The following is a 25,602-nucleotide window of genomic DNA, read 5'->3' as shown; positions in this document are numbered from 1 at the left end:
AAAAACAGTCTCGTCCTCTACCCCTTAACGTCCTCCAAGCCTGAACACTCCCGAGAGTTTAGCCCTCATTTAGACCTCTCCCGCTAACGACCTCATTACTCCTTTGGTAATTAAGCAATTAACTCCAGATTAGCTATTGATTAATGTTTGCCGTGAAAAATGTTTCTTGATGGGATAGAACTGGTTAAATATTAAACCATAATCCTAATGAGTAACTGAGTGATTAGATTAGGAGATGAATTGCAAAAGCACATACGAGACTCGTTATCTAATTAGCGAGTGTTTCAAATGACATTTCTTCGTTGGTAACAACATGCCGTAGGTAATAGATGGCATATTGCTGATCTGTTGATAGGCCTAATGGAAAGGAGCCATGAATTGAGAGTAAGTGTGCAAGGCTGCTGCCCTCATATTTACCTAATGAATGTCAACGCTTTTTCAGATCGTTTCTATCCGACAGATACTGATATGAACTTATGAATTGGTTTTAATCATGGTGCAGATCATAATCTGCCAGAGAATTAATCAAAGGTGGAGAGATATCCTCAATGCTTTGGCCTTATCTGTGTAGAAACCAGTGGCCATAACTTCTCTCTGCTAAGATATTATATATACAGTTAGAGTAAAAAGATACACACAACAAAACGGAAAAAACAAGATTCAATGCATGGAGTGCTATGTACACACACACACACACACACACACACACACACACACACACACACACACCTCAGCCGTTGATGTATTGATGCATTTAATCAGCGTCCTATTCCTCCACCGAGAGGAGTAATCATTTTTCTATTCCACCACCTCCGAGGACGTCCACTCGCATTTGTTTGGCCTCTTTTGTGTTGTGTTTCTGGGCCAAAGCTTGCCTTGACTAATGTTTTATTTATTTTCTTTGATGGATTAGAGGCTCAAGCTTTCCTGCTAGGCCCCTGATGCAAAATGTCACCTTCCTCAATCACTCCCCCCCCCCCAACCCCCATCTCTCCTTTCTATATCCCGCTAAACTCCACAAAACACACCGGCGGAAAACTTTCTGCTTGGAGAATTGTGACATTGGTGGAAAATCGAATGAATTATTACGACTGGGGGGATAGGAGGGTGGATGGGAGGGGGGGGAGATCAAGCAAGAAACATACATATTTTTCATTGGTCTCTTGTTTTTATTTTGGAGACCAGGGTAATAACAAGAAATCAATTCTGTTTCACAAAGAGCAATTGGAGAGAGAGAAAGGTGAACTATGACCCTCAACACAAACTTTTCCCAGCACTGTTATTGCATCCTGATGATAAGACATTGCCTAAAACCAAACATCTACACAGATATGCACATCATGCTTGATTCACACTCTGTTGTTTTATAATTATAATGTTATTATCAGATTTAAGACATGTCATAGTTACTGTACATAATTACTACTCAATAAAAGCTCAATTACAACCACTAGGTATTAAGACATCTACCTCAATAATCCAAAAAGGCATTGAACCATTAACCAAACACTACTTATAAGGGGGACACATCATAAAAAAGCACATCATAATAAAACATCCTAACAAAACAGATGTCTGGATTGTGATCATCTGGCTTGGTAATTCTTCATTTCCAGATCTGTTATAGTCTATATATAACGCCGAATGAACCAGTGTTTCCCCTACCGTTGAATAGGTGGGACTCCCCCCCGCCCCCCCAGGACTCGTTTTGCCTTGTCTGAAAATGTTTGCCTTACACAGAACTCGTAGAACCAAGACAATGTTGGTAATAGCAGCCCTGTATGCTGATTGGTGGGGCCTCTGTATCCTGCCTAAATACATCTAGGGGAAAACACCGGAATGTGCAAGACAGCATTTCACACCATGAGTCTTACATACGCCTCTAGCCACGTGACTTCCTCCTGCAGCCCCACGTCCTCTTGAGGAGTGTAGTAGTGTAATACTGGAGACTGAGGGGGGGGTGACCATGCAGAACTCAGCTTCTCTCTGCTGGTCTCATTCCATAGAGAGCTGCACACTCTCACTCTGCCCTTGTTGCTGGTCAAATTTCCTGGCTGTTAAAAGGGGAAAAGGGAAAGTAAAAAAAAAAGGGGGCACTTGCAGGTTAGAGATGCTTTTCATGATTTTCATGATTAAATGTAATTCTTGAGAGCGTCCAAGCTACACTTTAGTTTAGTACATCAGATACAGAACTGACTGTTGTCTGGTCTATTTAGTTTGGAGTGAAATCCAAGGAAAACATTGGCTAGCCTACAGTCATATTGCACCATGACATAATACAAGACTACACTGTACACATGCCCTTCCATGTGTTACCTACAGTGCCCTTCACATTATTGGTAACCCTGGTAAAGATGAGTAAAAAAGGGTTATAAGAAATTCCCTTTTTGTCACACTGAAAGTAAATGTACTCTGAGAAAAAATATATCTAATCAACAAAGAATGATTTCTAACAAAACCACGTGTGCCCCTCAGTTTGAGTATAGAGCCAAAGTAAGACAAAATGCACTGTCCCATTACTTACGCGGGACATTGTATATTATTAACTATAATGAAAGGCTCTTATGTCCTGATGAGGTATATGTATGGCTGAGAGCAGAAGCACTGCTGGTCATTGAGGGTCACACACCCAGAGAGTACATCTCCAGCTGCTGTCGGAGGCGAACTTTTTGCAGACTGTCATAGAAGTTGGGCTCGGTCGTCGCTCCTACGGTGGGAGGCAGAGCAAAGATCCGCATGATCTTCCTCTTATTTCTGAAGGAGAACGGGACGGAGACGAGAAGAGAAAGAGTAGAGGTACGCAAGGTTAGCTGGCACAGAGTAAGGAACCAGGTTAGCAAATGCAAGTCTAATCCATTCTGCCAAACATGCACAACTCAACATTTCGTGAGCTTAGAATGATAAGGTTCTATCTCCGTTTAGGGTAGTTCAGAGATATTGAGTGTCAAAGTTTTTACATTCCAACATTATGTTCTGTGAGATGGAACCTTTGTATTTTATATTTTACTAACTCAAAAATTTCAACATTTAAAAAAAATAACACCACACAGGCATTAATAAACACCTAATGGATCAGATTATGACAATTATGACTCAATTTTGACAAAAATGGAGATAGAACCTTATAATTCTAACGTCACGGTTTGCTAAATAGCTAGCTAGAGGGGGGCTGCATTAGAAAGAGAAAGAAGGGGCATCTCTTACTTCCTAGCGTACATCAGCAGTCCGAAGCTGACCAGGATGACCAGCAGGTAGACATTGGTGGCCTCGTTCCACGCCTCATGCACGGAGTAATCCAGAGACTCCTCGCTCGACATCACCCCGTGACCGCCCATCACGATCAAGACCAAACGGGACGTTAGTCTCTGGGTTTTTATGAATGCATCAAATGTCTGATCGATGTTTGGTAGGTTTTTTTCTCTCTCTCACGAATGCAACTGCACTATGTCAACATAAAAACGACGTGATTTCCGGAGTCGTCTCCGAATTGGACCAGGAGAGCGCCCTCCGGTGGTTAGGAGAGGGGGCGGTGCATGACGAGACTCGAATACTAGACGCCGATTGGCTTATCCCAAACTCCTCCCCTCGAGTACCTCCTTCGAAACCAGGAAGTTAAAGCCAGTACGACCCACACACACACTGGACTAAAGTTGACACTGACAGCTTGGAGACATGGCGATGTGTGGCAATGTTTGGAGGTTCATTCGTCTCACTAAACTTCCAGTACTGGTAAGGAGCTATGGCTATGTCCCATGGTTACGTTGGTTGTTTTAGTTTGGTGTGAAGTCAGTGTGAACACAGCTGTATTCATTGTTGTCAACTGTGTCTTCAACTTTGCTCAACTGAGACAGAAGAATTGAGTGAAAATACCTTGACCTAACTACCTAACTACCTATCTGACCTTTGTACTTTTATTTTATTTTTTCCCCTCCTATGTTTTTTTTAACATATGCATTTATTTTGATAAATATATATTGTTGTTGTTATTGTTGTTGTAATTGTTCTTCTTTTATCATTATTTTTATTATTTGCTTACTTTTTTGTTTGTTTGTTTGTTTTGTTTTGTTTTTTGTTGATATGTACCTGTGTGTTTGTGTTGTAAAATTGAAAAACCCATAAATAAATCATTAAAAAATAGTTTTTTTTTGCCTGTAGGCATCTCTCCGGTGTGCGGGTAGTGAGTTGCGGCAGAGGCCAGCAGCAGTGACCCAGAGACAGTTCTCCAGCGATGCTCCCCCTGAACACATCAGCCGCTACCCGGTCCCCAACAAGAAAGACCTGCCTTATGACATGGTGGAGCTGATGGAGGAAGTGGAGACCAAGGCACTGTACCTCCATGTCTATCCTACAGATCCTCTAGTGTGGCTCTTACTGGGAAACAGCATCGGAACAGTCCACTTTGCTGCCGTTTGTCATCTGACCAGTAGCTGTCCTTTGATAGAATAGCCTGTTTTTCTGCCTCTTCACAGGGAGGGTTCCTGCCCAATGTCTTCAAGGCGTTGGCACATCGACCAGCTGAGTTCCGGGCTTTTTTTGCTTACTACAATGAACTGATGAACAAGGAGACAGGTGGGGAAGCTGCTCACACGGTGTGTGTGTGTGTGTGTGTGTGTGTGTGTGTGTGTGTGTGTGTCTGTGTGTGTCTGTGTGTGTGTGTGTGTTCTACAACAGGTTTGGATTTGAACGTTACTGTCTTTGCTCCCAGGGCGACTGACGAAGGCTGACCGCGAGCTGATTGTGGTCGCAACCAGTATCCATAATCAGTGTCTTTACTGTGTCGTATCCCACAGTGCATTGCACCGCATCTATTCCAAGAAACCCACACTAGCTGACCAGGTACATTTTCATCAGTTTTCAATTTTCTCTCTAAATCCTGTCTCTTTTTGCCACAGATTAGTGTGCACTGTACACTGTTTAATGCCAGTATAATTGTACACATTAAATGTCAGTTATTTGTCTAGCAGTTTGTGATGTTAGAATTATAAGGTTCTATCTTCATTTTTGGTCAAAATTTAGTTTTCTACATAATCTGATCCATTAGGTGTTTATTAATGCCTGTGTGGTGTTATTTAAATAATGTTGACATTTATTTAGTTAGTAATTAATAAAATACAAAGGTTCCATCTCACAAAACATAATGGAATGTAAAAACGTTGACGCTCAATATCTCTGAACTACCCTAAACGGAGATAGAACCTTATCATTCTAAGCTCACGAGTTGTTGATCATTGTGAGATCAACCCTGTGTCTTAGGAATGACCTAAAAAGGTTAATAATGTGTAACCTTAACCTTTTAAATCTTACCCTCTATATTGTCCACTCTGCCTCCCCTATCTGAATTGAATAATTTCTCTCTCCGGCCCTCTACCCAGGTGGTAGTGAACTACAAGAACGCAGAGTTGTCCCCTCGTGAGTGCGCCATGTTGGACTTCGCCATGGCCGTGTGCCGTAGTGACGCCATCACCGACCAGCACTTCCTGCCTCTGGAGGAAGTGGGGTTGGACCGCGAGGACGCCTGGGACATCGCCGCCATCGCCGCCTTCTTCGCCATGTCCAACCGGCTGGCCCACCTCACGGACATGAGGCCCAACGCAGAGTTCTACAACATGGCCCGGACGCCCAGGGACAAGAGCCAGGGGAAGGGGAAGGGGGAGGGAGGGAAGGGAGGTGCCTAGTTGTGAGAGCGTGGTGTACACTCTACACTGGCTTCCTGTTAAGTTCAGAATAGATTTCATGATCCTTCTGCTTGTTTTTCTCTGTGTACAAAAGAAGAGATTTGGTGAGGCTGCATTCTCATTTTATGCACCCAAATTGTGGAATGCACTGACAGTTTACATTAGGGATGCAACCTCAGCACATATGTTCAAGTCAAGACTAAAAACCCATCTTTTTAATATTGCATTTAAATGACTAAATAATTAAATTAAGATGATATAATGATTAAAGCACTTTGAGCTGCAACGTTTGCAGGAAAAGCGCTATACAAATAAAGTTGTTGTTATTATTATTATTATAACACATAGGGGACAGAGCCTTTAGACAACACCCAGCCCATAGTTCTCTTTTCTTTTCTTTTTTCTTTTCTTTTACGTGTGGGAGCAATTTGTGCCCATTTTGTCTTCTCCTCCTACAGACTCTGGGGGTATAAAAAGGTGACCGATTTACACTGAGGACACATGGTGCCGTGTGAAGTGTTTCAGCGTTTTATTAAGAAAAGACTGAGCTCCGTCTGGTAACTTATGTGTGTGATAATAATTCAATGTTTCCCAGTAAATGTTCACCATTGGGAAGGTGCACTGTTTATGTTTGAAATGTGTGTCAGGGTTGTTCCTGTAAGTCTGTCCTTCAGTCAGTCAGTCAGTCAGTCAGTCAGTCAACCAACCAGTCAGTCAGTAGCACTGGGTAACCTTTCATGGAACACTAGTATGCAATGGGAATACTAACCGTTGTTTTTTAAATAAACATGATCTATTTTGAATATTGTCCCAACGATTAGGATCTCTCCTTCCTATCCTATTATACTCATTTACACTACATACATGAGGAAAGCATCAGGACTATTTGAACATATTACTATTTGAGCATATCACTGTCTTACTAATTTTGCTCAAATATACACAGTATGTATCAATAGAGACAGAGTGACAGGAGAATGTCTCTGTTTCAAATTCTCTTACAGGTTTATTTGTACGGTCTTATTTCACCACCAGAGGGCAGCACACCCCTATATTTAATCAATATTATGCAAGTAGCCCAGGCTTGAACATTTTGCCTGCTGCAAATTTGAACACAACCGACAAGAGCAAGTGATGATGAAGTGTGCAAAAGTGTCAGAGAAAACACTGGAGGCTAGCTATCTAGTTGCTGAAGCCTCACAAGATAGCCTAGATGGTCATATTGCCACCATGCAAAGCAATTGTCAACAGAATGCTAGCTAGGCCAACAAGCAGCAAAAGAAATAGCAACGGTTCGGCTGTTGGAATGTACAACTGGCTGTAGAGCAGGAGCTCCGTGTCTGTCTCTCATCCATCCCTGCCAGAATATGGCGGTTGTGTGCATCGTCCCGTCTGTGTGCGTGTGCGTGTGCGTGCGTTGGCTGTCAGAGGGATGCAGAGTGTACATTTTTAAAATACATTCTAAACTGGGGTGACTCAATATTTTTTGCATACTTCTAAAGGCGTGGCCGTGACTGACACAAGGTTGAGAAACGCTGAGTGTAGCCTACTGCACCATCTGGTCAGATCCTGAGCTGTGGCTCCATCCTCTACCCTTCTAACCAAAGTGTGCACTCCCCTCATGCGTTGAAAAGCATCGTATAGGTGTCAGCATTCGCAAGAGGGAGGAGAATCAATCCACCATACTTCTATTCCACCAATCCAATACTTGGAGGAGCGAACGAGAGCACACTTGCAGTAGAAAGGTAGAGAAACAGAGATGGTCAATGGACTGCACTTACTGTATATAGCGCCTTATTCCAAAGTGCTTTACAACGGCCTCTCATTCACCCATTCACACACCAATGGCGGCAAGTTGCCATGCAAGGCGCCGGTCCGCTCATTGGGAGCAAATTGGGGTTAAATGTCTTGCCCAAGGACGCTTTGACATGTGGCCCAGCCGGGGCTCGAACAGCGGATCTGCCAACCTTGCGATCATTAGACTCTGGTTCTACCTCCTTCGCCACAACCGGCCCAACAAGATCAGAGCTGTGTGTTTTATTCCGGAAAGTGGTTCCCACCCCATCTGCCCTCGTTCACCCCCCTTCACAGATCGCGTAGAACCGGTTCTTGCTAAAGCGAACAGCTTCACCACATTTCCACTAGGATGCTTCCACCTTCCAAGGGAGTGAACAAGAGGGCAGGTCGGACAGGGAACAACACCTTTCTGGAATGAGATTGTGACGTTAGAATTATAAGGTTCTATCTCAATTTATGGTCAAAATTTAGTTTTTTACATAATCTGATCCAATGCCTGTGTGGTGTTATTTTTTAAATGTTGATTTTTGTTGTTGTTAGTAATTAATAAAATACAAAGGTTCCATCTCAAAAAACATAATGGAATGTAAAAACTTTGACGCTCAATATCTCTGAACTACCCTAAACGGAGATAGAACCTTATCATTCTAAGATCACGAGATCGGACAGGGAACAACAACTTTCTGGAATGAGATGCAGCTGTGCTTCTGCGGGTTGAAGGGAGACATCCCTTGCTGTGAGCCAGGGGAAGACAGGACCATGCCCAACCTGCCAGGTTAATCTGATCACACGTCAGCTAGGTAATACAGGCCACTGGAAGCAGGACAGGACACAGCTGTGTGTGTGCTGCTGGCCCACGCTCAGATCACACACACCAGAGCACAGCCAGAGGTGCTGGTGACACACAAGCCGACAACCTAAGTAGTGGAAAAGCATGCTGTGTTCCTCATTTATTGTCGGCCATTGCTCCTCAACCCAAAGTGACCGGTGCGTACTTTATTTGTGTGTGTGTGTGTGTGTGAGAGAGAGAGCGAGAGTGTGTGTGTGTGTGTGTGTGTGTGTGTGTGTGTGTGTGTGAGAGAGAGCGAGAGAGTGTGTGTGTGTGTGGTGCGTGTGTGCGTGCATGTTTGCTCCATACCCCTCTCTTAACTGATTGAATATATGCCATCAAAGACTTATTTACATTTAAGATTCATAGAGGTGATGAAAGCCAGCAGATACTGAAAAGAATACTCCCTCCTTACTCTCTCCTTACTCTCTCCTTACTCCCTCCTTCCTCTCTCCTTCCTCTCTCCTTACTCTCTCCTTACTCCACTGAGAGACAGAATCAAACGTTACAACTGGGACATGAGCCTTACTGGCGCCACTCCATGGACCGTGGGTGGAGAGCCTTTTATCCATGGCCTGAGGAAACCTCGGAGGCGGGTGTCTTGACTTCATTCCCCTACAGTGATATGCTGTACACACGTCAATATTTACAAGGCAGATAGAGAGTGAGCGAGACAGAGGAGGTGATTCTCATTGATGGATGCGCAGTTCCCCAGTTTGACCATCAACTATGTTGTGTTAGTTGATGGTGTGAAAAATCCAGAGATTTTTTTTTTTTTTTAGGGCAGGGCACCACTAAAGATTTGATAAGAGATGTTTAAGTTAAACACCAGATTATTCTTAAATGACTTTACCAATTATGCCGATATCTAGTTTCAATATTCGAAAGGAGTCGAACTTTTCATGGATGCATGCGTTCACACAAAGGACACAAGCACAGGGATCAAAATGAAAATTAAGATTTATGAACTAACTAAACAGTAATATGAAAGAATAATAAAGCAATGAGGTAGACGAATGGATGGATGAATGAATGTTTTGAAGACTGAGAAGAATCACAGGTAGTAAAGCAAATGAATGAATGGGTATGGCACATGAATAGCCTACATGTCACATTAACAATAAGTCAATAGCTGGAATATCGTATCAATGAATCAATAGCTAGGAGGTTGTATCATCTATGTGGAAGATATTCAGTGGATGAAATTCAGATGCACATCTCACAGAGGAAGGCTCAGGCAGTTTGCTTGTCGCTGGGGAGTGTTGATGATGATGATGATGATGATGATGATGAGGATGAGGATGGAGGATGAGGAGGATGAGGATGATGAGGATGAGGAGGATGAGGATGAGGATGACAGATGATAACAGTATGATGATATATTATGACATACATAAGTTATGTTATATATGTTATATGTTCAGTGAAGGGATCTCTGTCTTCGTGCCTTGTTTTTTTTTATGCCTCTTGAGGGCATTGGGGCGGTTGTCAGTTTCAATTTCAATTCAATAACTTTTAATGTCTTCCAATCACTGTCCTTTTCATTCTTTGGGGCAGGGTGGGGGGGAGCGGGGGGCAGGGGGCTTAGTACCCATAAAACCTACAGTGTGCCTATAAAAGTACTGACCTAAAGGCACTGTATCAATATATACTGGGGAACTCTGAATCTGTTAGTACAGTTAAAGAGGTGCTACAGGATCGCTCACAAGCCAAAAACAGAGGGGGACATCTCCCCACTCCCATGACCAAAGTCTTATTGTGTTGGCCTAAAGTCTGGTACACATATATGGATTTTCTAAATCTGAACAGATTTTTTATCTGAGAGAGACCCCACACATGAAGATAAAAAAATCATGATGGACCCCAATTGAAATAAGCCAGTGGCTTTCTTGGGTTTTTATCCTGTTAGTTGACCTTGTATGTAATATGTACCTTCATGTACCTACTTCTGCAAATCTTCTAATAAAGTTTTCAATCAATCAATCAATGGATTGAACAGCTTTGATCGTATTGTGTGTGGTGTGCTCCGATATACGACCACATGCATAACGATCTGTCCTCCGACAGTCTGGAGTCTGGTCCCCCAAGCCAGAAATCTCGAGTGATCAGGGTAGTAGTACCCTGACTGACCTAAAGAGGCAGCCATGTGCGACAGGGGAAATAAAGTGCAGAAGAACGAAAATCCTCCAAGGGGAGCAGCACCACCAGTCTCCTTACGTCCCTGTGGAGGACAGTGGTTGGGGCCAGGACTGTACTTTTCTTCAGGGGTCCAGCAGTGAGGGGGAAAGGAAGGCCCACACAGGTCCGGATGTCAGCGTCCCGGACCACTCCTCTTCTGTCTGGATAGGTTCTCACCACTCGACCTAGCCGGAACTGACCTCTCAAGGTGTTCTGGTCCGCGATCCAGACCAGGTCTCCCACCTGGACATTCCTGACAGCTCGGTGCCATTTCGGTCGGATGAACAGGTTTGGGCCTGCCAAGTCACTCCAGCTTGTCCAAAACTTGTCTACTCCGGCCTGGATAGCCTTTAACCTGTGCCAAGAGCGGCCTTCCAAGCTGATCCCCTCCAGGTCTCCTCCCTGTCCTGTACGTCCTAGGATGAGGGAATTCGGAGAGATGTACTCCACGGCATCATCCTGCTCCTAGGCTCGGGCGTCGATTGGCCGCTCATTGGCCAGGTTGGCTGCAGAGTAGAGGAGAGTCTGGAATTCCCCCCATGTGAAACTGCCAGTGGTCCCGCCGAGATTGGTAAGCGCTCTCTTGAGGATCCGAACAGCTGCCTTGGGCTAGGGTTGCCACCCGTCCCTTAAAATACGGAATCGTTCGCTGTTTGTTCCGTATTTTCAATCCACCAGCATTGCGTGATTCCTCCAATATATCATACAGAGCTGCCAAGTCTTTTATTTTTGAAATTCCTTTAAATAAAGCTACCGGACACGAGTTTCGTGGCATCTTTCTGCACGCGCGTTAACTTGAGTCTGCAATCGAAGCGGGAGGCGCGCGCTGCTGGAAGAACCTGTGTTCAAGCGAGCTGCATGTAAGTCTTAGAACGTAGCAAGCAGTGTTGCCAGATTGGGCTACTTTTGGTCACACTGGACGGGTGGATTCGGCAGCTTTTATACTGGTTGGGCTGGAAATGGTCAATTCCGTCTGGCAACCCTGGTAGCAAAATATGTGCATGTATGAACTAGATCCTAGTCTATTTACTAGTACAAACTAGATTCATAAATAATTATGAATTAATCATAATTAATTACTTTATTTACTGTTCTGAGATGAACAGTCTTGTAGACTACTACTTTATTTACTGTTCTGAGAGGAACAGTCTTGTAGACTACTACTTTATTTACTGTTCTGAGATTAACAGTCTTGTAGACTACTACTTTATTTACTGTTCTGAGATGAACAGTCTTGTAGACTACTACTTTATTTACTGTTCTGAGAGGAACAGTCTTGTAGACTACTACTTTATTTACTGTTCTGAGAGGAACAGTCTTGTAGAATACTACTTTATTCTGAGTAGATATGTGATATAACTAGTTTGTTATGAATGTTAGTAATGAACTACAGGGTCATAAGGAACTATAGGGTCATAATGAACTACAGGGTCATAATGAACTACAGGGTCATAATGAACTATAGGGTCATAATGAACTATAGGGTCATAATGAACTATAGGGTCATAATGAACTATAGGGTCATAAGGAACTATAGGGTCATAATGAACTATAGGGTCATAATGAACTACAGGGTCACAATGAACTATAGGGTCATAAGGAACTATAGGGTCATAATGAACTATAGGGTCATAATGAACTACAGGGTCATAATGAACTATAGGGTCATAATGAACTATAGGGTCATAATGAACTATAGGGTCATAATGAACTACAGGGTCATAAGGAACTATACGGTCATAAGGAACTATAGGGTCATAAGGAACTATACGGTCATAAGGAACTATAGGGTCATAATGAACTATAGGGTCATAATGAACTACAGGGTCATAATGAAATATAGGGTCATAAGGAACTATAGGGTCATTATGAACTATAGGGTCATAATGAACTATAGGGTCATAATGAACTATAGGGTCATAAGCAGGGGTGCACATAACTTTTTGGGGCCAGTGCTCAGAGGAGCACCTAGGGATGCTGCTTGGTGCTCCCCGAGCTCGCGAGTCACGACCCGTCCCACAGGATGGATGAAAAAGGGATACATGGATAACTTATATTAGCAAAACGACATTTATTCATAAATAAAGATGAACGAACAAATGATTGTGTGCAAAACAAAATAAACAAATGCTAAATCAAATGACTGCCCTTTAAGCATGAAAGTCTGTCAGACTCCTTTAAACACAATGAAATCAACTGACATCTCTTTAAGCACTAACTGAATGTCTGTTCTTTAAACACACTGAAATAAACGGACATCTCTTTAAGCACTGCTAAGTTCTGTAAACACTGAAATCAACTTTTCAACAAAAAGTTACAGCCTAAGCATTTATTTATGCTACAAGCTTAATCGTCATCATCACTGCTCTCTTGACTGCTGTAAATGATCACTGTCCTCAATTCCAACCATGGTAGAGGATGTTTTTTTTGTGATCAATTTTTTTTTTTTTTTTTTTGGGTGCGCAACAGCGCCTTCATGCGGCTGATCTGCCGCGCAGCATGCATTTTGGCGACGCATGCGCACTGGCGCACCAGTTATGTGCACCCCTGGTCATAAGGAACTATAGGGTCATAATGAACTATAGGGTCATAATGAATTATAGGGTCATAATGAACTATAGGATCATAATGAACTATAGGGTCATAATGAACTATAGGGTCATAATGAACTATAGGGTCATAAGTAACTATAGGGTCATAATGAACTATAGGGTCATAATGAACTACAGGGTCATAATGAACTACAGGGTCATAATGAACTATAGGGTCATAATGAACTATAGGGTCATAATGAACTATAGGGTCATAATGAACTATAGGGTCATAATGAACTATAGGGTCATAAGGAACTATAGGGTCATAATGAACTACAGGGTCATAATGAACTATAGGGTCATAATGAACTACAGGGTCATAATGAACTATAGGGTCATAATGAACTACAGGGTCATAATGAACTATAGGGTCATAATGAACTATAGGGTCATAATGAACTATAGGGTCATAAGGAACTATAGGGTCATAATGAACTATAGGGTCATAAGGAACTACAGGGTCATAAGGAACTATAGGGTCATAAGGAACTATAGGGTCATAATGAACAATAGGGTCATAATGAACTATAGGGTCATAATGAACTATAGGGTCATAATGAACTATAGGGTCATAATGAACTATAGGGTCATAATGAACTATAGGGTCATAATGAACTATAGGGTCATAAGGAACTATAGGGTCATAAGGAACTATAGGGTCATAATGAACTATAGGGTCATAATGAACTATAGGGTCATAAGGAACTATAGGGTCATAAGGAACTATAGGGTCATAATGAACTATAGGGTCATAATGAACTATAGGGTCATAATAAACTATAGGGTCATAATGAACTATAGGGTCATAAGGAACTATAGGGTCATAATGAACTATAGGGTCATAATGAACTATAGGGTCATAAGGAACTATAGGGTCATAATGAACTATAGGGTCATAATGAACTACAGGGTCATAATGAACTACAGGGTCATAATGAACTATAGGGTCATAATGAACTATAGGGTCATAATAAACTATAGGGTCATAATGAACTATAGGGTCATAAGGAACTATAGGGTCATAATGAACTATAGGGTCATAAGGAACTATAGGGTCATAAGGAACTATAGGGTCATAATGAACTATAGGGTCATAATGAACTACAGGGTCATAATGAACTACAGGGTCATAATGAACTACAGGGTCATAATGAACTATAGGGTCATAATGAACTATAGGGTCATAATAAACTATAGGGTCATAATGAACTATAGGGTCATAAGGAACTATAGGGTCATAATGAACTATAGGGTCATAATGAACTATAGGCAGGGGTGCACATAACTGGTGCGCCAGTGCGCATGCGTCGCCAAAATGCATGTTGCGCGGAGGATCAGCGGCATGAACGCGCTCTTGCGCACCAACAGCTGGAAGCGCTGGGAGAGGAATTGACTTCCTCAAAACTCCTACTGCTAACTGCTGACTGCCCGTTAATACCAATACCATATCCTTTCATGACCACAATGTACCCACCGACGACGACCACGGCGACTCCCCTCACGAAAACATTCGGAAAGTATCGTAACTTGTACTTTCATTCCGCGTATCGCGCATCGCATGGTTATCACGCCGACACGTGAAAATTCAGTCCCGAACGACTCGTCGCTAAAAGGAAAAACAACACCAAGGCACTTCACGTTTCTTTTCTCTGAAGCTTTCAAACGTTCAGACGTTTGTTTTACAGCTTCATTATCGCACCTCGACCCCTGACCCAGGGAATATGGTTGGGAATTATATTAGAAGAAAAAAAAAAAGACTTTGTTGCACAATCAAAATAATGAGCTATTTAAAGTGATAGCCTACAACATCCTCTACCATGGTTGAAATTGAGGACAGTATTAACAACAGTCAAGAGAGCAGTGATGATGATGATTAAGCTTGTAGCATAAGTAAATGCTTAGGCTGTAACTTTTTGTTGAAAGTTGATTTCAGTGTTTACAGAACAGAGCAGTGCTTAAAGAGATATCAGTTGATTTCATTGTATTTAAAGAACAGACATTCAGTTAGTGCTTAAAGAGATGTCAGTTGATTTCATTGTGTTTAAAGGAGTCTGACAGACTTTCATGCTTAAAGAGCAGTCATTTGATTTTTCATTTGTTTCTTTTGTTTTGCACACAATCATTTGTTCGTTCATCTTATTTTTGAATAAATGTCGTTTTGCTAATATAAGTTATCCATGTATCCCTTTTTTATCCATCCTGTGGGACGGGTCGTGACTCGTGAGCTCGGGGAGCACCAAGCAGCATCCCTAGGTGCTCCTCTGAGCACTGGCCCCAAAAAGTTATGTGCACCCCTGACTATAGGGTCATAATGAACAACAGGGTCATAATGAACTATAGGGTCATAATGAACTATAGGGTCATAAGGAACTACAGGGTCATAAGGAACTATAGGGTCATAATGAACTACAGGGTCATAATGAACTATAGGGTCATAAGGAACTATAGGGTCATAATGAACTACAGGGTCATAATGAACTACAGGGTCATAATGAACTACAGGGTCATAATGAACTATAGGGTCATAATGAACTACAGGGTCATAATGAACTATAGGGTCATAAGGAACTATAGGGTCATAATGAACTATAGGGTCATAATGAACTATAGGGTCATAAGGAACTATAGGGTCATAATGAACTATAGGGTCATAATGAACTACAGGATCATAATGAACTATAGGGTCATAATGAACTATAGGGTCATAAGGAACTATAGGGTCATAATGAACTATAGGGTCATAATGAACTACAGGGTCATAATGAACTACAGGGTCATAATGAACTATAGGGTCAAAATGAACTATAGGGTCATAATGAACTATAGGGTCATAATGAACTATAGGGTCATAAGGAAATATAGGGTCATAATGAACTATAGGGTCATAATGAACTACAGGGTCATAATGAACTACAGGGTCATAATGAACTATAGGGTCATTATGAACTATAGGGTCACAAGGAACTATAGGGTCATAATGAACTACAGGGTCATAATGAACTACAGGGTCATAATGAACTATAAGGTCATAATGAACTATAGGGTCATAAGGAACTATAGGGTCATAATGAACTATAGGGTCATAATGAACTATAGGGTCATAATGAACTACAGGGTCATAATGAACTATAGGGTCATAAGGAACTACAGGGTCATAATGAACTAAAGGGTCATAAGGAACTTTCGGGTCATAAGGAACTATTGGGTCATAATGAACTACAGGGTCATAATGAACTATAGGGTCATAATGAACTATAGGGTCATAAGGAACTATAGGGTCATAATGAACTATAGGGTCATAAGGAACTACAGGGTCATAAGGAACTATAGGGTCATAATGAACTACAGGGTCATAATGAACTATAGGGTCATAATGAACTATAGGGTCATAAGGAACTATAGGGTCATAATGAACTATAGGGTCATAATGAACTATAGGGTCATAATGAACTATAGGGTCATAATGAACTATAGGGTCATAATGAACTATAGGGTCATAAGGAACTATAGGGTCATAATGAACTATAGGGTCATAATGAACTATAGGGTCATAATGAACTATAGGGTCATAATGAACTATAGGGTCATAAGGAACTATAGGGTCATAATGAACTATAGGGTCATAATGAACTACAGGGTCATAATGAACTACAGGGTCATAATGAACTATAGGGTCATAATGAACTATAGGGTCATAATGAACTATAGGGTCATAATGAACTACAGGGTCATAATGAACTATAGGGTCATAATGAACTACAGGGTCATAATGAAATAGGGTCATAATGAACTATAGGGTCATAATGAACTATAGGGTCATAAGGAACTACAGGGTCATAATGAACTACAGGGTCATAATGAACTACAGGGTCATAATGAACTATAGGGTCATAATGAACTACAGGGTCATAATGAACTATAGGGTCATAATGAACTATAGGGTCATAATGAACTACAGGGTCATAAGGAACTAAAGGGTCATAATGAACTATAGGGTCATAATGAACTACAGGGTCATAATGAACTACAGGGTCATAATGAACTATAGGGTCATAATAAACTATAGGGTCATAAGGAACTACAGGGTCATAATGAACTACAGGGTCATAATGAACTATAGGGTCATAATGAACTATAGGGTCATAAGGAACTACAGGGTCATAAGGAACTACAGGGTCATAAGGAACTATAGGGTCATAAGGAACTATAGGGTCATAAGGAACTATAGGGTCATAATGAACTACAGGGTCATAAGGAACTACAGGGTCATAATGAACTATAGGGTCATAATGAACTACAGGGTCATAATGAACTACAGGGTCATAATGAACTACAGGGTCATAATGAACTACAGGGTCATAATGAACTACAGGGTCATAAGGAACTACATGGTCATAAGGAACTATAGGGTCATAATGAACTACAGGGTCATAAGGAACTACAGGGTCATAATGAACTATAGGGTCATAATGAACTATAGGGTCATAATGAACTATAGGGTCATAAGGAACTATAGGGACATAATGAACTATAGGGTCATAAGGAACTACAGGGTCATAAGGAACTATAGGGTCATAATGAACTACAGGGTCATAATGAACTATAGGGTCATAATGAACTATAGGGTCATAATGAACTATAGGGTCATAAGGAAATATAGGGTCATAATGAACTATAGGGTCATAATGAACTATAGGGTCATAATGAACTATAGGGTCATAATGAACTATAGGGTCATAAGGAACTATAGGGTCATAATGAACTATAGGGTCATAATGAACTATAGGGTCATAATGAACTATAGGGTCATAAGGAACTATAGGGTCATAATGAACTATAGGGTCATAATGAACTATAGGGTCATAATGAACTATATTGTCATAATGAACTATAGGGTCATAATGAACTACAGGGTCATAATGAACTATAGGGTCATAATGAACTATAGGGTCATAATGAACTATAGGGTCATAATGAACTACAGGGTCTTAAGGAACTACACGGTCATAAGGAACTATAGGGTCATAAGGAACTATACGGTCATAAGGAACTATAGGGTCATAATGAACTATAGGGTCATAATGAACTACAGGGTCATAATGAACTATAGGGTCATAATGAACTATAGGGTCATAATGAACTATAGGGTCATAATGAACTATAGGGTCATAATGAACTATAGGGTCATAATGAACTATAGGGTCATAAGGAACTATAGGGTCATAATGAACTACAGGGTCATAATGAACTATAGGGTCATAATGAACTATAGGGTCATAATGAACTATAGGGTCATAATGAACTATAGGGTCATAATGAACTATAGGGTCATAATGAACTATAGGGTCATAATGAACTATAGGGTCATAAGGAACTATAGGGTCATAATGAACTATAGGGTCATAATGAACTATAGGGTCATAATGAACTATATTGTCATACTGAACTACAGGGTCATAATGAACTACAGGGTCATAATGAACTATAGGGTCATAATGAACTATAGGGTCATAATGAACTACAGGGTCATAAGGAACTATAGGGTCATAATGAACTACAGGGTCATAATGAACTACAGGGTCATAATGAACTATAGGGTCATAATGAACTATAGGGTCATAAGGAACTATAGGGTCATAATGAACTATAGGGTCATAATGAACTACAGGGTCATAATGAACTATAGGGTCATAATGAACTATAGGGTCATAATGAACTATAGGGTCATAATGAACTACAGGGTCATAAGGAACTATACGGTCATAAGGAACTATAGGGTCATAATGAACTATAGGGTCATAAGGAACTATAGGGTCATAATGAACTATACGGTCATAATGAACTATAGGGTCATAAGGAACTACAGGGTCATAATGAACTACAGGGTCATAAGGAACTATAGGGTCATAATGAACTACAGGGTCATAATGAACTATAGGGTCATAATGAACTACAGGGTCATAATGAACTATAGGGTCATAATGAACTATAGGGTCATAATGAACTACAGGGTCATAATGAACTATAGGGTCATAATGAACTATACGGTCATAAGGAACTATAGGGTCATAATGAACTATACGGTCATAAGGAACTATACGGTCATAATGAACTATAGGGTCATAAGGAACTACAGGGTCATAATGAACTACAGGGTCATAAGGAACTATAGGGTCATAATGAACTACAGGGTCATAATGAACTACAGGGTCATAAGGAACTACAGGGTCATAAGGAACTATAGGGTCATAAGGAACTACAGGGTCATAATGAACTAAAGGGTCATAATGAACTATAGGGTCATAAGGAACTATAGGGTCATAATGAACTACAGGGTCATAAGGAACTATAGGGTCATAATGAACTATAGGGTCATAAGGAACTATAGGGTCATAATGAACTACAGGGTCATAATGAACTATAGGGTCATAATGAACTACAGGGTCATAATGAACTATAGGGACATAATGAACTATAGGGTCATAATGAACTATAGGGTCATAATGAACTATAGGGTCATAAGGAACTATAGGGTCATAATGAACTATAGGGTCATAAGGAACTACAGGGTCATAAGGAACTATAGGGTCATAATGAACTATAGGGTCATAATGAACTATAGGGTCATAATGAACTATATAGGGTCATAATGAACTATAGGGTCATAATGAACTATAGGGTCATAAGGAACTATAGGGTCATAATGAACTATAGGGTCATAAGGAACTATAGGGTCATAAGGAACTATAGGGTCATAATGAACTATAGGGTCATAATGAACTATAGGGTCATAATGAACTATAGGGTCATAATGAACTACAGGGTCATAATGAACTATAGGGACATAATGAACTATAGGGTCATAATGAACTATAGGGTCATAATGAACTATAGGGTCATAAGGAACTATAGGGTCATAATGAACTATAGGGTCATAAGGAACTACAGGGTCATAAGGAACTATAGGGTCATAATGAACTATAGGGTCATAATGAACTATAGGGTCATAATGAACTATATAGGGTCATAATGAACTATAGGGTCATAATGAACTATAGGGTCATAAGGAACTATAGGGTCATAATGAACTATAGGGTCATAAGGAACTATAGGGTCATAAGGAACTATAGGGTCATAATGAACTATAGGGTCATAATGAACTATAGGGTCATAATGAACTATAGGGTCATAAGGAACTATAGGGTCATAAGGAACTATAGGGTCATAATGAACTATAGGGTCATAATGAACTACAGGGTCATAATGAACTACAGGGTCATAATGAACTATAGGGTCATAATGAACTATAGGGTCATAAGGAACTATAGGGTCATAATGAACTATAGGGTCATAATGAACTATGGGGTCATAATGAACTATAGGGTCATAATGAACTACAGGGTCATAATGAACTATAGGGTCATAAGGAACTATAGGGTCATAATGAACTATAGGGTCATAATGAACTACAGGATCATAATGAACTATAGGGTCATAATGAACTATAGGGTCATAAGGAACTATAGGGTCATAATGAACTATAGGGTCATAATGAACTACAGGGTCATAATGAACTACAGGGTCATAATGAACTATAGGGTCAAAATGAACTATAGGGTCATAATGAACTATAGGGTCATAATGAACTATGGGGTCATAATGAACTATAGGGTCATAAGGAACTATAGGGTCATAATGAACAATAGGGTCATAATGAACTACAGGGTCATAATGAACTACAGGGTCATAATGAACTATAGGGTCATAATGAACTATAGGGTCATAAGGAACTATAGGGTCATAATGAACTACAGGGTCATAATGAACTACAGGGTCATAATGAACTATAGGGTCATAATGAACTATAGGGTCATAAGGAACTATAGGGTCATAATGAACTATAGGGTCATAATGAACTACAGGGTCATAATGAACTACAGGGTCATAAGGAACTACAGGGTCATAATGAACTATAGGGTCATAAGGAACTTTCGGGTCATAAGGAACTATAGGGTCATAATGAACTACAGGGTCATAATGAACTATAGGGTCATAATGAACTATAGGGTCATAATGAACTATAGGGTCATAAGGAACTATAGGGTCATAATGAACTATAGGGTCATAAGGAACTACAGGGTCATAAGGAACTATAGGGTCATAATGAACTACAGGGTCATAATGAACTATAGGGTCATAATGAACTATAGGGTCATAAGGAACTATAGGGTCATAATGAACTATAGGGTCATAATGAACTATAGGGTCATAATGAACTATAGGGTCATAATGAACTATAGGGTCATAATGAACTATAGGGTCATAAGGAACTATAGGGTCATAATGAACTATAGGGTCATAATGAACTATAGGGTCATAATGAACTATAGGGTCATAATGAACTATAGGGTAATAATGAACTATAGGGTCATAATGAACTATAGGGTCATACGGAACTATAGGGTCATAATGAACTATAGGGTCATAATGAACTACAGGGTCATAATGAACTACAGGGTCATAATGAACTATAGGGTCATAATGAACTATAGGGTCATAATGAACTATAGGGTCATAATGAACTACAGGGTCATAATGAACTATAGGGTCATAATGAACTACAGGGTCATAATGAACTATAGGGTCATAATGAACTATAGGGTCATAATGAACTATAGGGTCATAAGGAACTACAGGGTCATAATCAACTACAGGGTCATAATGAACTACAGGGTCATAATGAACTATAGGGTCATAATGAACTACAGGGTCATAATGAACTATAGGGTCATAATGAACTATAGGGTCATAATGAACTACAGGGTTATAAGGAACTAAAGGGTCATAATGAACTATAGGGTCATAATGAACTACAGGGTCATAATGAACTACAGGGTCATAATGAACTATAGGGTCATAATGAACTATAGGGTCATAAGGAACTACAGGGTCATAATGAACTACAGGGTCATAATGAACTATAGGGTCATAATGAACTATAGGGTCATAAGGAACTACAGGGTCATAAGGAACTACAGGGTCATAAGGAACTATTGGGTCATAAGGAACTATAGGGTCATAAGGAACTATAGGGTCATAATGAACTACAGGGTCATAAGGAACTACAGGGTCATAATGAACTACAGGGTCATAATGAACTATAGGGTCATAATGAACTATACGGTCATAAGGAACTATAGGGTCATAATGAACTATACGGTCATAAGGAACTATACGGTCATAATGAACTATAGGGTCATAAGGAACTACAGGGTCATAATGAACTACAGGGTCATAAGGAACTATAGGGTCATAATGAACTACAGGGTCATAATGAACTACAGGGTCATAAGGAACTACAGGGTCATAAGGAACTATAGGGTCATAAGGAACTACAGGGTCATAATGAACTAAAGGGTCATAATGAACTATAGGGTCATAAGGAACTATAGGGTCATAATGAACTACAGGGTCATAAGGAACTATAGGGTCATAATGAACTATAGGGTCATAAGGAACTATAGGGTCATAATGAACTACAGGGTCATAATGAACTATAGGGTCATAATGAACTACAGGGTCATAATGAACTATAGGGACATAATGAACTATAGGGTCATAATGAACTATAGGGTCATAATGAACTATAGGGTCATAAGGAACTATAGGGTCATAATGAACTATAGGGTCATAAGGAACTACAGGGTCATAAGGAACTATAGGGTCATAATGAACTATAGGGTCATAATGAACTATAGGGTCATAATGAACTATATAGGGTCATAATGAACTATAGGGTCATAATGAACTATAGGGTCATAAGGAACTATAGGGTCATAATGAACTATAGGGTCATAAGGAACTATAGGGTCATAAGGAACTATAGGGTCATAATGAACTATAGGGTCATAATGAACTATAGGGTCATAATGAACTATAGGGTCATAATGAACTACAGGGTCATAATGAACTATAGGGACATAATGAACTATAGGGTCATAATGAACTATAGGGTCATAATGAACTATAGGGTCATAAGGAACTATAGGGTCATAATGAACTATAGGGTCATAAGGAACTACAGGGTCATAAGGAACTATAGGGTCATAATGAACTATAGGGTCATAATGAACTATAGGGTCATAATGAACTATATAGGGTCATAATGAACTATAGGGTCATAATGAACTATAGGGTCATAAGGAACTATAGGGTCATAATGAACTATAGGGTCATAAGGAACTATAGGGTCATAAGGAACTATAGGGTCATAATGAACTATAGGGTCATAATGAACTATAGGGTCATAATGAACTATAGGGTCATAAGGAACTATAGGGTCATAAGGAACTATAGGGTCATAATGAACTATAGGGTCATAATGAACTACAGGGTCATAATGAACTACAGGGTCATAATGAACTATAGGGTCATAATGAACTATAGGGTCATAAGGAACTATAGGGTCATAATGAACTATAGGGTCATAATGAACTATGGGGTCATAATGAACTATAGGGTCATAATGAACTACAGGGTCATAATGAACTATAGGGTCATAAGGAACTATAGGGTCATAATGAACTATAGGGTCATAATGAACTACAGGATCATAATGAACTATAGGGTCATAATGAACTATAGGGTCATAAGGAACTATAGGGTCATAATGAACTATAGGGTCATAATGAACTACAGGGTCATAATGAACTACAGGGTCATAATGAACTATAGGGTCAAAATGAACTATAGGGTCATAATGAACTATAGGGTCATAATGAACTATGGGGTCATAATGAACTATAGGGTCATAAGGAACTATAGGGTCATAATGAACAATAGGGTCATAATGAACTACAGGGTCATAATGAACTACAGGGTCATAATGAACTATAGGGTCATAATGAACTATAGGGTCATAAGGAACTATAGGGTCATAATGAACTACAGGGTCATAATGAACTACAGGGTCATAATGAACTATAGGGTCATAATGAACTATAGGGTCATAAGGAACTATAGGGTCATAATGAACTATAGGGTCATAATGAACTACAGGGTCATAATGAACTACAGGGTCATAAGGAACTACAGGGTCATAATGAACTATAGGGTCATAAGGAACTTTCGGGTCATAAGGAACTATAGGGTCATAATGAACTACAGGGTCATAATGAACTATAGGGTCATAATGAACTATAGGGTCATAATGAACTATAGGGTCATAAGGAACTATAGGGTCATAATGAACTATAGGGTCATAAGGAACTACAGGGTCATAAGGAACTATAGGGTCATAATGAACTACAGGGTCATAATGAACTATAGGGTCATAATGAACTATAGGGTCATAAGGAACTATAGGGTCATAATGAACTATAGGGTCATAATGAACTATAGGGTCATAATGAACTATAGGGTCATAATGAACTATAGGGTCATAATGAACTATAGGGTCATAAGGAACTATAGGGTCATAATGAACTATAGGGTCATAATGAACTATAGGGTCATAATGAACTATAGGGTCATAATGAACTATAGGGTAATAATGAACTATAGGGTCATAATGAACTATAGGGTCATACGGAACTATAGGGTCATAATGAACTATAGGGTCATAATGAACTACAGGGTCATAATGAACTACAGGGTCATAATGAACTATAGGGTCATAATGAACTATAGGGTCATAATGAACTATAGGGTCATAATGAACTACAGGGTCATAATGAACTATAGGGTCATAATGAACTACAGGGTCATAATGAACTATAGGGTCATAATGAACTATAGGGTCATAATGAACTATAGGGTCATAAGGAACTACAGGGTCATAATGAACTACAGGGTCATAATGAACTACAGGGTCATAATGAACTATAGGGTCATAATGAACTACAGGGTCATAATGAACTATAGGGTCATAATGAACTATAGGGTCATAATGAACTACAGGGTTATAAGGAACTAAAGGGTCATAATGAACTATAGGGTCATAATGAACTACAGGGTCATAATGAACTACAGGGTCATAATGAACTATAGGGTCATAATGAACTATAGGGTCATAAGGAACTACAGGGTCATAATGAACTACAGGGTCATAATGAACTATAGGGTCATAATGAACTATAGGGTCATAAGGAACTACAGGGTCATAAGGAACTACAGGGTCATAAGGAACTATAGGGTCATAAGGAACTATAGGGTCATAAGGAACTATAGGGTCATAATGAACTACAGGGTCATAAGGAACTACAGGGTCATAATGAACTATAGGGTCATAATGAACTACAGGGTCATAATGAACTACAGGGTCATAATCAACTACAGGGTCATAAGGAACTATAGGGTCATAATGAACTACAGGGTCATAATGAACTACAGGGTCATAATGAACTATAGGGTCATAATGAACTATAGGGTCATAAGGAACTATAGGGTCATAATGAACTATAGGGTCATAATGAACTACAGGGTCATAATGAACTATAGGGTCATAATGAACTATAGGGTCATAATGAAC

The 25,602-nt window shown here is 39.9% G+C and overlaps 2 protein-coding genes across 2 annotated transcripts; one reads left to right on the top strand and one right to left on the bottom strand.

Annotated features, from left to right (window-relative positions):
- Positions 1–1,164: 1,164 nt before the first annotated feature.
- On the bottom strand, positions 1,165–3,447 carry smim19 (small integral membrane protein 19). The gene is made up of 3 exons (XM_080526763.1): positions 3,205–3,447; positions 2,630–2,754; positions 1,165–2,054 (listed from the first exon to the last, which is right to left on the bottom strand). Exons 1-3 carry the CDS (start codon positions 3,333–3,335, stop codon positions 1,996–1,998), a joined length of 315 nt encoding a protein of 104 aa, XP_080382889.1. The 5' UTR covers positions 3,336–3,447; the 3' UTR covers positions 1,165–1,995.
- Positions 3,448–3,631: 184 nt separating this feature from the next.
- Positions 3,632–5,675, top strand: LOC308153960 (uncharacterized protein; the record flags this gene model as incomplete). The annotated part of the gene is made up of 5 exons (XM_080527141.1): positions 3,632–3,729; positions 4,156–4,323; positions 4,470–4,569; positions 4,706–4,836; positions 5,373–5,675. Exons 1-5 carry the CDS (start codon positions 3,673–3,675, stop codon positions 5,673–5,675), a joined length of 759 nt encoding a protein of 252 aa, XP_080383267.1. The 5' UTR covers positions 3,632–3,672.
- Positions 5,676–25,602: the final 19,927 nt, after the last annotated feature.

The sequence above is a fragment of the Nansenia antarctica genome (genome assembly GCF_963989245.1).
Source record: "Nansenia antarctica genome assembly, chromosome: 3".
NCBI lineage: Eukaryota > Metazoa > Chordata > Actinopteri > Argentiniformes > Microstomatidae > Nansenia > Nansenia antarctica.
This window is presented reverse-complemented; position numbering and strand designations above follow the sequence as displayed.

Coding starts and splice junctions, on each gene's coding strand:
- smim19 (XM_080526763.1), bottom strand. CDS start 3,335: ATGGGCGGTCACGGGGTGATGTCGAGCGAGGAGTCTCTGGATTACTCC. Junction 2,755..3,204: donor CTGCTGATGTACGCTAGGAA/GTAAGAGATGCC, acceptor GTTCTCCTTCAG/AAATAAGAGGAAGATCATGC. Junction 2,055..2,629: donor GCTGGAGATGTACTCTCTGG/GTGTGTGACCCT, acceptor CCCTTTTAACAG/CCAGGAAATTTGACCAGCAA.